Source organism: Teleopsis dalmanni, chromosome 1 (assembly GCF_002237135.1).
Source record: "Teleopsis dalmanni isolate 2A chromosome 1, ASM223713v2, whole genome shotgun sequence".
Taxonomy (NCBI): Eukaryota; Metazoa; Arthropoda; class Insecta; order Diptera; family Diopsidae; genus Teleopsis; species Teleopsis dalmanni.
In genome coordinates this window covers 116,851,052-116,864,464 of record NC_051846.1, presented here as the reverse complement: position 1 = coordinate 116,864,464, position 13,413 = coordinate 116,851,052, and the positions used below count along the sequence as shown (strand labels likewise).

The 13,413-nt window shown below is 37.3% G+C and overlaps 1 protein-coding gene across 1 annotated transcript; it reads right to left on the bottom strand.

The window, feature by feature from the left end:
• Positions 1 to 6,338: 6,338 nt before the first annotated feature.
• Positions 6,339 to 10,643, bottom strand: LOC119665670. Its single transcript, XM_038074899.1, has 3 exons — positions 9,002 to 10,643; positions 8,003 to 8,917; positions 6,339 to 7,888 (listed from the first exon to the last, which is right to left on the bottom strand). The coding sequence occupies exons 1-3, from the start codon at positions 10,641 to 10,643 to the stop codon at positions 6,339 to 6,341; spliced, it is 4,107 nt and encodes a 1,368-aa protein (XP_037930827.1).
• Between the last annotated feature and the right edge of the window lie 2,770 nt (positions 10,644 to 13,413).

Below are 13,413 nucleotides of genomic sequence, written 5' to 3'. Positions count from 1 at the left end.
ATAATCAACTCCAACATCTCGTTCGAACACCGCATTCGAACATCACGTTTGAACATATGAATAGTTAAAACATAAAATGTAAGCATTGTAAAAAAGTAACTTAAATATAGTAACACTTCCTTCTGGAGTGAAAATTAAATTTAAAATTGATGACCCCGCAAAACAGTCGTTCTAACGATTAGTAGAGATACTTATATTTTGTTAAAGCGAAAAAAATAAGTCTATAGAGGTATGTTAGATTAAATGCTTGTGTATATGATTTTAAACTTAATAGATTTATCATCACAAACCTTAAGTTACACTAAATTAATTTTCGCTGCTGGCACTAAAAGTTCGTGCGTCGCTTGCCGCTGTTCTCTACTTACTGCTTCTTTGCCAGTAGCAACGTTCGTATTATTTATTTCGATGTTCGTTTATAGCCAGAGATGTTATATGGCTGCCACATCACTCCCCCTTACGACGAGCTTGCCTGTGCGACGCCTTCTCTAAGTTCTGTTCGAACGCATATAATAGGGGTTTGTTGTAAAATGAAGTTATTATGGCAGTTTTTGGTATATCAGATTTTGCTACTGGAATTTGATGGTACGCTCTGCGTAAATCAATTTAAGAGAATATCACGCATCCGCTGAGGATGTGGGTGAAGTCATGTATATATGGTATAAAATATCGGTCTAGTTCTGTGCCACTATTAAGCTTACGTTAATTACCACACGGACGCTACTCGCCATTCTTCTTCTTAACCAAATATAACGGGCTTGCCCATAGACTTCGAGATGGTCGACATATATCAGCATCTAATAAGAATTGGATTTCTAATTTCGCTGCATCGTACTTATCCGGAGCGTAGCTTCACATAAACCGCAGGACCTTTAGTTACAATATGATGAGTAATATCTGGCATTATTTTAGTTGAGACAATTGCAGGACAAACTATGCTGTCAAATTAACATAAAAATTCGTCAAACGGATCATTGCTGTTAATTGTTGTTAATTTACACACCGGATCATTGATATTTAGCAGCATGCAAAAACTGATTAGCTTAGTTCGCTCGTCAATTATTTTTCACCTGTGTAAATTTACAGAAATATCAATACATTAGCCATTATGAATGTCCAAGTAAATGATCTTAGGCTTAGATTCAATATAATACTATTGTCACATGCACGGCTTGCAACACTTCTTGGCTTTCTTACCAAATTTGTGGTTTTCGTTGTTACGAAGTGCAGAACACGGATTGTTGCCAAAAATTGTTCTGTTAGCATGACGTGAACTTTGTAGCTCCACTCGTAATGCAGCAAGCTCGCTAATCTGTTGCTTGAGGTAAAGTTCGGTTGTGTCGCGTTTATCTGGCCTGCCTGTTTGAATATCATTTATTGAACAGGAATCATTTACTTACTCCACTTTGTCAGCTAGAGTTCGATTTTATTTAATTACTCTGAATTAGCCATCTTAAGTTTTTTGATGGTAGTCAAACCGGGAGATTGCTCCTCCAATCTGCACCGCTTAATCGCAGTCGAGGACTGCGTGGCGATTTTTAGAGCTTCTGCTCTGCTAAAACCTGATGCCATAGCCGCCTTGAACCCTCTTCTCTCGCTTCTTTTGAGATGAGAGAAGTTAGGAGACTCCAAAGTGAGATTACTAACTTCTGAGGGACCACATTGTCGTTGTCGGAATCACAAGATTCGGCTGCTTCGGACTTTGAAGACAAAACTTCAATTATTTCCTGCTGCCTTAATTGAGACCGTGACGATTTTCCTGGTACATTCACCGTTTCCGCAAGCGGAGAAGAAGACGGTGGCCAATCCGGGTCCATTTTGGCGCACACAGTAGCGCTGTCAGGATGAATGTAGGCTTCCAGCTCAATGGCTGACACATACTCAGGTACAGATTTCGTGAAGGAACCATTTGAAGGTGATGTCGTCAGAGTGACATCAAGCTCGTTTGAGTTTTTATTTAAAAATATATTTAAAAATACAAAATATATTTAAATTCGAGATTGAAAGGTCACCCACGACATGACCCTTTTATCGTGAGTAGTTTAATTAAAACTGGAGGTCGACAAGTATCCAGAGTTCGCATATTAAAGACCAACTATCCATGGCCATTTATCCCTCGGCATATGCTGTTCCACCTTAGATTTCAGCCGTAATTTAAGACGCTTTTGCTTGCTTCCGTCCGATTACAATTAGCTAGCGCGCCCTGAAAAGTTTAATGAAAAATTTAAGTTGTATCGTGAGAAACAAATGACAATTGGTTGACTATTAAAAATAAACGTTCTTGTAATTACTACGAGTTCGAATATGGTGCTATAACTTGATAATAATATAACTTTATTTTGTTGAGACTTCAGTGGACAAAGTAACGTTGTATTTAACAACAGTAAAAACCAAATATACACAAAAGTGCTTGCGATCACTGGCATTCGATTAAATCTTATAGAAAATATACTAAGTATAAAGCTCAGAGTGGTTTATGTCTGTGCTTTTGGGTTTGTTTGACAAACCGAATTTTAAGCTTTAAAAGAAAACACAAACAGATCATAGAAAGTTTTCAATTATATCATCATAATAAACAAAACAAATATATACAATATATTTAAAAAAGAAAAAAAAAATGCTAGTTGAAAGATCACCACCAACAGATGCAAAAAACGCCGCTAGTAAGTCGGACCTATGCATACCGGATAGGCAATCACAGAGACAAGATATGGTAAGTGTGTGCGATCTGAGCTTTCGCCAGATTTTTCGCTCGGTGATGTTATGCAGACTATTCAACAAATAATAGAAAAATTCGAAGCTAATACTGCAGGTCTGAGTGGTAACTTTGATTCGCGAATACCTACGTTAGCATCAAACAGTGACATATGCAAACTTAAGGAACAATTGGGCAACGTGTCACTGAAAATGGAAAAAACGGAAAACGAAAACCAAAGGCCAAAATTGGAAAACTAGAAATCGAACAATTAAGTAACGATATGAGGACAGAAGGGAAATTGAAAAACTTGTCGAACAAAGTGAAATTCGTAATGTGCTAGTGAAAGGTTTACTGAAAGAAAAAGCAACAAAAAGTGATGTGGAGGCAATTTTCAGAGACAAAATGGCTATGACAAGTATTAAAGTTCGAGACACAAAGGCGATATTTGAAAAAAAAAATAAAGTGGATCGCTGAATTGTAAACTTCTGAAATGGCAAAAGATGTCTTAAAAAATGGTAGAAAACTGCATGGCACCCAGATTTACGTTGAAAAGGACTTGAGCTGTACTAGACAGGAAAATAAATCTGCTTTATTACAGCTGAAAAGAGATCTTGAAGCAATCATAAAACAAAAAATTACTAGAAATTTGCAGTGCATTTGCTGTCACCTTATTAAATGGCCGCACTAAAAGTGACGTTTATTCACGTTTATCAGAGGTGTAGCAAGGTGAACTATAGATTTTTGTTTTGTGAAAGCAATATGGTTAATAATAACTGAACAGTTTCAAATACGCGACATGATATACTCGAATAAACATAAACTTATATGGAAAGATAAATATAAAGATATGTACCAAGACAAGCTTGAGTAAAGCTTGTGGTAAGCATGCGAAAATAATATATTCGCGTCGAAGGAAGGAGATGACATTCATAATTTTATAAAACAAACAGAAAAATCTTTTCAGGGTAATTCGGCACGTATATATAGGAAACAAAAATGGTATTTGGTGATTTGGAATGTGAAACTGCAAGAAAGAAATCATTTAAATGGCTACGAACAGTAAAAAAAGGTGGTGATGTGGCAAATTTAGAGAAATACAAAAATATAAACAGAGAATACAATGAGCTGTGTGATAAGAAAAGGAAGTCATATTTTAATGCTGATAGCAAATTATTTTGGAGTGGAGTTAAAAAAAAGTGTACCGGAGTGACACAAGGTTGTGTCTTAAGCCCTATATTGTTTGCACTGTTCGTTGATGACTTAAGTAAATTTTTCCTGGTGGTGTTATGATTGCCAACACGTGCCTGAAAGTACTATTATATGCTGATGATATTGTGGAGTTTGCTGATTTTCAAATAATGTTACAAAATATGATAGGTGAAATAAAAATATATTACAACTTGTGGAGACTATGTTATCTATAAACACAGACAAATCAAAACTGATGATATTTAAGAAACATGCTAGAAGATTGAGAAATTACGAAAAATGGTACCTTAACGATGATCATTAGAAGTGGTTAATAATTACAAATACCTAGGAATAAATATGAAATATAACGCGAAATTTGATAACCACTTGAACGAAAAGTTAAAGAAAGCTAAATTGGCTATTAATTGTACCTTTAAAAATGTCTTGGGAAATCAGAAGCCACAGTTAAATCAGTTCTAAATTATGCAGCACAAATTTGGGGTGTGGATAAATATGATCCTGTAGAAAAATTGCAGACATTTTATATAAAGAGAACATTTCGTCTGCCAAAAAACACCCCAAATTATATGGTGCATATAGAGACTGGTTTACCAACGCTATATACCCAAACATTGAAACTGAATTATGATCTAGGTGTCAATAATTATTTTCACAAGTACGAAAGTCAAGACACATTGTGTACGATGTGCAACCTTAAATTGAAAGGCGATGTGATACACTTAGTAGGCGATTGCACAATTTTTAAAGAGCACAGATTGTTGTTCTTCGATAAACTTACGCTCGAATGAAACCATACTGATACTGAATAGCCCCAACTGGAGATTGTTAGCGGCTTTTATTAAAAATGCATTAAAAAATAGGTAAAATATTATTAACAAAGATTATTAAATTAAGTTATTTGAAATCTATTATTTTTGGTATAGTAAGTTAATTTAATATTTATATTGTATTGAGTTTATAAGTAATAATATTTATTTAATATTTATAAAAACTAGTTATTGGATTAATCTAAACTTCCGGCAGACGGCTAAAAGGCCATAGCTGTAAGCTTTATGTATGTAATATATGGTAATTGTTATTAATTTCTATGTAATACAACATATTTAAAATGAAATAAAAATAAAACTTATAATACTAAAATACTACATAGTTGAGACATGACCATACATCTGACGGCAGAAATAACTAATGACTTAACAAATTTCTATACTGTTGAAGAAAATTCACCACATTATTATCAATACACCAACTACAAATATGTACAACATATTGAAGATTGATAACCCTCTTCACTGACTGTGAAGAAAAACGGTTAAGAACTCTACTGATCAATGTTGAATATGGTGACAAGGAATCAACTGAAATTTATAACGAAATGCGTACATTATCACAAGGTAAGTGTTATTGACCAATTTTTAATAGCAAAACAAGTTATTTGTGTGTATTGTGATGTAATGTAATGCTTTAAAATCTTAAAACAAATTTATTAATTTCTAATACTTAAAATTAATTATTTTTTCACTTACTTTTGGTCGTGACAACCGCCTTCCCTCTACCGGAACTCAAAAACAAAAGCCAAGCACAAATGACAATCAGCTGACACATGAACTGACAGTTCATGTGTGCACTGGGTTGCATTTTCTAATTATAGCTGCACGGTTGCAACGACCAAAGCAAGTTTACAAACATTTTACGCACATTAACCTTTGGGTATGGAGTGAAGTTCTAACATTCTCCCCTCAGTATCTCTTTAATAAGAATACGACTTACTCTAAACTGCCGCTCCACGAACATCTAATACGGCTAATTTTGCAGCAGGTCTATGATATTGCCCTCGAGTAGTCTGCACTATGGCGCTCCTGGTCTGCCCGTCCCTTGCTTTAATGGCACTAATTACAATTCCTTTCGGCCATGTGTAGCGAGGAGAATTTGGGTCAACAATAATGACGACATCACCTGCTTCGATGGGTTTTATCTTACCAAACCATTTCGTCCGTCTTGTCATCGTTGGAAGCACCTCTTGTATCCATTTTTTCCAGAACCGATCGGCAAGGTATTGCGAATGCCTCCAGGAGGATTTCACGTGCTCGTCGTTAGTATCGAACTTCCCCGGCGGCTTGTTCCCGGAAGATGACCCCAACAAGAAATGATTCGAAGTTAACGCTTCTTCGCTTGCTGTTTCAATCGACAAATAAGTGAGCGGTCTGCTATTTATGATTGATTCTACCTCGCAGAACAGGTTATGCATCTTTTCATCATTAATTTTTGCTTGCGGGCTTATTATTGCTCCTAACACTGTTTTTATGGATCGCACCATCCGCTCCCACGCTCCACCCATGTGCGGCGCAGCTGGTGGAAGAAAAACCCATTGTGTTTCCGGACTTGTAAATTCAGCTTGCAATTCATTGAAGTTCACGTTCTTTATTGCTTCTCATAACTCCTTTTCAGCTGCTGTTAAGTTGGTTCCATTGTCACTATAGATGACATTCGGCACTCCTCTTCGGGCTATGAAATTTCGTATCACTATACAACACGAGCTGGCTGACAGGCTATAAGCTATCTCCAAATGCACTGCTCGACACGTAAGGCATGTAAAAACGACGCCATAGCGCTTCTCTGAGCGTCTTCCTACTGTTACAGTATACGGGCCAAAATAATCTATTCCAACATGTGAGAATGGTCGGGAGTATGCTGATAGTCGTGCTTCTGGTAACACACTCATCTCCGGCGGCTTTGGTCTCGCATCGCGAACCTTGCAATGTTGGCAATTATTTCTTACCTGCTTTAACAGTCTACGCAGTCCCGGAATGTGGTATTTCTGAAAGATTTCGTTAACCACCGTTTCATGATTTAGATGTTTCCATTTTCTATGATACCAGTCTACGATCAACTTAGTTATGTAGTTTTTCCTTGATAGTATAATTGGGAATTTGGTTGAATCATCGATGCATACGGCTTTATCTAATCTACCTTTTAATCTTAAAACATTCTGTGCATCTATGAATGGTGAAAGTTTTCGCAAAGGGCTAATTTTAGAAAGAGTAATATTAGCGTCTCTATTTAATGCGGTCATTTCTTTCTTGTAATCCTGTAACTGGGCTGTCTGGTACAAGAAATTTTCACTCCATTTCAGTTCCTCAACTGACAAGCATTGGTTTACAGATTTCTTCTTTTTCATTTCATTAGTTGATAGTAAAGACATAAATCTTTTCACATAGGCCATGCATCGAACTAAACGTTCCCACTTTGAAAATCGGTAGACATCTATGAGAGGTTCCTCCTCTGCTACATGAGCCACCAACAATCGTTGCTTTCTGATTTCAGCATCTTCGTTATATTTCTGTACGCCAACATTATTTGGCCAACAAGTTTCTGCTTCATACAGGAACTTCGGTCCCTTATACCAAGGGTTTTTCCAAGTAAAGTCTGGATTACTAGTTTGTTTTGTAGCCAAGTCCGCAACATTTAATTTTGTAGGAATGTACCGCCATTGTTCTGCTTCGGACAACTCCTGGATTTCTGCTATGCGGAACATTACAAATTGTTTGTAATCTCGTGGGTCAGATTTTATCCACGATAGAACAGCCTTTGAATCGCTCCAATACGTTATACTGGTCACTTTCAAGTCTATTGCCCTTTTTATGTTGTTTCCTAAGCGTGCTCCCAATTCCGCCGCGAGTAATTCCAGTCTTGGAATTGATATTGGTCGTAATGGTGCAACTTTTGCTTTAGAACATATCAAGGAAACATCTATGTTGTTGCGATTCTTCGCTCTTAGGTACACCACCGCTGCATATGCAACCTCACTTGCGTCCACAAAGACATGCAATTCAATGGAGTCTGCATCCTTATTAACCGTAGCGAAGTAACATCTCGGTATCTTCACATTTTTCACACCGCCAAGCAGCGACAGCCATTTGTTCCACTCATCAACTAGCTCATTAGGAATAGCGTCATCCCAGCTAACTCCACTTCGCCAAACTTTTTGAAACAAAATTTTTACGTCAATAATGTAAAAGGTAAGCATCCCTTAAGGGTCGAATATTGACATCATCAATCGTAGCAACTCTCTCTTCGTAGGTAATCTATATCCACTTAGAACATCCTCAGTGGCTTTGGTAAACTTCAGATCAAATGTGAGCATATCAGTGTCGGTTTGCCAATGGATTCCCAATACCTTCTCTGCCTCAAATGTATGGTCTATACGCCTTCCAGCCGAGCAAAATTGAAATTCCTGGCCTTGGTTACCTATAGCTTTCAGCACTGCGTTAGAATTTGAAACCCAATTGCGAATATGGAAATTTGCTTTCTTATGAATATTTCTAACCTCATTGACTAGATTAATGGCTTCCTCCACTGTGTCGACGCTATCCAGCATGTCATCTACATAATGCCTTTGTAAAATACATTTCACTGCTCGCGGAAACTCGGTTTCGTATTCGCGTGCATTACTATTTTTTACCAGTTGTGCCAACGATGGTGAACATGTTGCCCCAAAACTCATAACTTGTAGCAAATAAACGTCTGGTGGTCTGCTATCGTCACAATTTCTCCACAGGAAGCGTTGTGAATGTTGATCTTCTTCTTTTACGAGTACTCGATGAAACATCTCTTTAATGTCGCCACTTATACCAATTTTTCCGATTCTGAAATTAACAAGAACATCTACCAACGAAGTGAGCAGATCTGGACCTTTCTCCAAACACGCGTTTAACGAGACTCCGTCATATTGTGCAGCTGCATCCCACACTAGTCTTTGCTTTTGTGATTTATTCGGATTACTGACTGTAAACATCGGTAAGTACCATTTACGTGGATAACACCCCTCGGCTTCGTTAGGTTTCAGCTGGCGTATATAACCTTTCGCCTTCATGTCATCGATGTGATCACATACCCAGCTTTGCAATGTTACATTGGATTGCAGCTTGCACTCAAAGCACTGAAGTCTACGCAACGCCATTAAGTAATTATCCGGCATAGTAATGTTATTTGATTTCCAAAGCAATCTTGCTACAAAGTATTCACCATTTCGACTTATTTTTGATTGCATACTTTTTTGTTGTTCCAACTCCATATTTTCTAGTTTTTTCTTACTTTCAATAACGTTTTCATTACTGACAAAATCTTTCACTAAACGCTGCAAACTTAGATCATCATCGCATTCACAGATGTGTAAATTTAACGTTTCCCTAATAGTATTAGGTTCGTGCTTAATTATTCCATATATGGTCCACCCGAGTCGAGTTTTCGTTGCAGCCGGCTCATTCTTGCCTCCCTCTCTGAACTTCATTGGCATAGCTACCTCTTTATTGCTTAGGCCGATTATCATTCGAGGCCTAACGTTTTGATACGATTCTACTGGTAGTCCCTTTAAGTGTTTATACTTATCGGTAAGTTCTGTCATATTTAAAGATTGCTCGGGTAGCTCCAGCTTAGCTACTGAACGCACATTGCACAACGAATACCTTTTACCTTCGCGTATTTTGGAGACTTGCAGGTTGACCAGCTCAGAATCAGGCTCCTTGCGTACCGTACCATCTGTCCATCGTAAACAAAGATCTTTCGTTTCACCTTTAATCCGCAGTTGTCTTAATACGTCTTTTTCTATTAACGTTGGACCAGATCCGTCATCCAGAAAGGCATAAATGTTGCAGGTAACACCATTTCCATATATTGTAACTGGAACAATTCTGTACAGCGCTTGTGAAGTTAGTTGATGATGAACCGCCAACGTTTCATTTGCCCCACTTGCAGTTGAACTTGTTTGTTTATGTAGCAATGGGTGATGTTTCGTGTTGCAGTTGTGTATACCACACTCTCGGGTCCTCTTGCACGTTCGAAAATCATGCTGCAGTAGACATCTTCCACATAGTCTCATTTCACGCACTACGCCCCACCTCTCGTCTGTTTTTAGTGTTTTAAACTTTGCACACTTTTTTAACGCATGTGCCTCCTTGCAATAAAAGCATGTTAGAATTTTGTGCTTATCGTCTACTGCACCCTGAGGTTCTTCTTCATGAAAATTAATGCGTTGCGCTTTGCGCCTTTCATTATCTGCACTGGCTCCAGCACCAAAAACTGGCGATACCTTACTTGCTGCTTCTGCTAGTTCATATATCCAGTTGCCGAATGTTTTAAGTGTTACATTGATATTACGCGATGCAACAGCCCACTGCAATCGCATCTGCGGTGGTAGTTTTTCCACAAGCTCTTGGATAAGCAACGGGTTCACTAAGGGTGAATGTAACTCTGAAGCCTCCATAGTTGCGATCAAATTTTTTACCTCTAAGGCGAACGTAACAATTGTGTCCAATTTATTTATATTAATGTACACTGCTCGAATTTTAGTAATTAAGTTATTGATTATGTGTTCTGGTCTTCCAAATACCATTTGAAGAGTTGACATTATTTCCGGCACTAATGCTGGTATCATGAGCCTACTGCTAACATATTCAAGTGCCTTACCCTTAAGGGCACGTTGCAATCGTAAAAGATTCTCGTCTTCACTGAAACCGCATAAACGTGTTGAATTGCTGAAACTGCTGTAGAAAAGTGGCCACTCTTCCGGCTTTCCGGTAAATATAGGCAAATCTCGTGGAACGACATGACGCGCATTAATTTGTTCTATCATCAGCGCCGGTATAACTTTCGATACTGCTTGGGTTTCCACCCTATCAGCTGGACCACCCAACTGAACACCACAACCTACGTTTGGTTTGCTGTCATCGTTGTTCATACCAACCTGCTTCTTCACCCATTCTAACGTCCTATGTGTCCTTACCTCACTAACGTCCTATGTGCCTTCACCCTTAACATCATCCTCACCTACATACTTCAGCATTATTGTACGTTTCTTTTCTATATATTTCATTTCGGCTTTTCTTTGCTCTTCTAAGTACTGCAGTTCGATTCTCATGCTGTTTCTTGACATGATTGAACCGCCCTTACTTACCAAGTCCTCCTCACTTGGTGCCTTATTCGGAACCGCTTCTGAAACCTGCATTACCGTGTTGCATTTTTCGCAACTCCAAGGCAGGTCTGCAATGCTGTCATCCACGCCCACGCATGCAAAATGACTCCATTGGTCACATGCGTCGCATTGCACCATCTTTCCAGTCTTCACCTTTTTGCACACGGCACATTGTACAGTCGACTTCTGGCTGCCGGATGACATATTTTTCTTTTATATGTGTTCCCGATTAAAAGGATTTTTTCGGATTTCTTTCCAGGCAAATCGCCACACTATTTTCTTTTCTCGATTACCGCAAGATTTTTACAGCTTGCCACAAAAATTTTAAAGTTTGTTATTGACCAATTTTTAATAGCAAAACAAGTTATTTGTGTGTATTGTGATGTAATGTAATGCTTTAAAATCTTAAAACAAATTTATTAATTTCTAATACTTAAAATTAATTATTTTTTCACTTACTTTTGGTCGTGACAACCGCCTTCCCTCTACCGGAACTCAAAAACAAAAGCCAAGCACAAATGACAATCAGCTGACACATGAACTGACAGTTCATGTGTGCACTGGGTTGCATTTTCTAATTATAGCTGCACGGTTGCAACGACCAAAGCAAGTTTACAAACATTTTACGCACATTAACCTTTGGGTATGGAGTGGAGTTCTAACAGTAAGGTCTTCGATATTTTGAAAAGTCGTGTCGATTCAACACAGCGAGAGCAGCTTGAGAAAGAATTCATTTTAAAGGGAAATCGGACATCATGATATATAGAAGACATCATGATAGGATACCGAAAAAAGTTGGATGGAGAATTGTGAGATTTTGTGTTTTGGTATTGCCAGTCGAATCGTTACCGATAGAGGTACAGCACATCCTCAGTGTTCGATGCCTACAGTACTAATAACAATATTCAGCATATTAAAGTTGCCGTACGCACTTCCCGAGCCAATAGTATTGCAGAACGTGAGAATCAATACATTTTCTCTTATTTAAAGACTCCATCAGGCACAAAAAATTGAGACGCAAAACTTCGTTGCTTGCAATGGAAGATAAATACAACAATAAATTTCAGTGGAAATAAACTGTTGGCTGCTGTAACAGATGAAAATATCAATATCGATTTCCACAAATTAAGTGCGTGTTGCGAGGATACTATAAAGAACATCAAGGCTGCACGTGAGGTTTGGAAAACTAGATTCGATGCCAAATATAAAACTCCACAACAGTATAAAGAGGGTGACCTCGCGCTTACTGAAGAAGGTTTGGCAATTTGACAGGTATGCCATTGCAGACATGGTGGTTGAACAGAGAAAGCAGCGTGATAAAAGACAGTCGTTGAAACCAGAGTTCGGAATGTGGTGCACAAAATCGTACACTGCACTGTGGCAATGGAAATTATTTTTAAAATATGCACACGCACATTTGTGGTGTTGAGAAAAAAATGCACGGACTCAAATTTGTTGTGCGATTTTAAATTTCACATCGCACAAAGCGATGATTGTGCACACAGATTCGTGCACACTTATTCGTGCTGTGTGACTGATTTATAAAAATGTGCACAATCAGATGTGCGAGAAAATTTTATGCTCGCACCGCACTGTGCGACAAAAAATTCTCTGTGCACACGAGTGTGCTGCTCATATTACGTTTGCACAAATGTGCGATTGCACAAACGTGCATAAATGTGCACAAATGTGCGATTTTGCGCTTGCACCCAAGGGTGGAAAAAAATTACAGGAACTTCACAATTTTGTTTGAAATAGAAAATATTATTTTGTTGCAAATTTTGAAAAAATTGATATTTGCGTTCGTTGGGATCATAACTTATGTTAAAAATTGCATAAATTAACAAATATTTAAAATAATTATTTTTGTTAATTAATGTTAACTAAAAATTATAACTGTCTTAACCTTATTTGTATTTTAACTTAAAATATTATTTTTTTGTATATTACTTCCCAACTTTTGTGCATTTTTAAATGCAAATTTAGAAAGTGTATACTTAAAGTATTTGTTTGGTAAGTTTTGCACCAGTTTAAAAGAAATAAAAACATATTTTAGAAAGATTTTTTTTATTCCCAAAAAATATGTATTTACATAGGTAGAGTATCTAACTTTTATTAAAAAACACGAAAGATTAGGAAAATATTTTCTTGAAAAGGAAGTAAAATTTTTAACTCTTTTGATAGGACACAAAATTTTTAAATACAAAGCAATTAGTTTCCACAGAAATATATGAACTATATCAACTTGAAACCATGATTATTTCCTACAGTCGACGATGATTAAGATTAAGACAACGATATTGATATACAGTAAACTTGTAACTCGAGGACAAGATAAGGAAGGTTGAACTGTCATTCTTTTTTATTATTGTTTATATTGTCACTTCTCTTTATTATAGTTCAAATGTATGTTTCCATGCTCTCATAAGTATGATGTTGTTAGAGCGTAATAGTGTAAGAGTTACGCTTGACACTCACAAGTACGCAGACGTGTTTTATTTAACTTGGAGTCTGACACTATGAACAAGCAAATACT

Excerpts from the sequence above, each read along its gene's own strand:
- LOC119665670 (XM_038074899.1), bottom strand. The coding sequence starts at position 10,643 with ATGAACAACGATGACAGCAAACCAAACGTAGGTTGTGGTGTTCAGTTG. Across the intron at positions 8,918-9,001 it reads TAATGAAAACGTTATTGAAA|CAAGATTGCTTTGGAAATCA; the intron begins GTAAGAAAAAAC and ends AATACTTTGTAG. Across the intron at positions 7,889-8,002 it reads AGCCACTGAGGATGTTCTAA|TTTGGCGAAGTGGAGTTAGC; the intron begins GTGGATATAGAT and ends TGTTTCAAAAAG.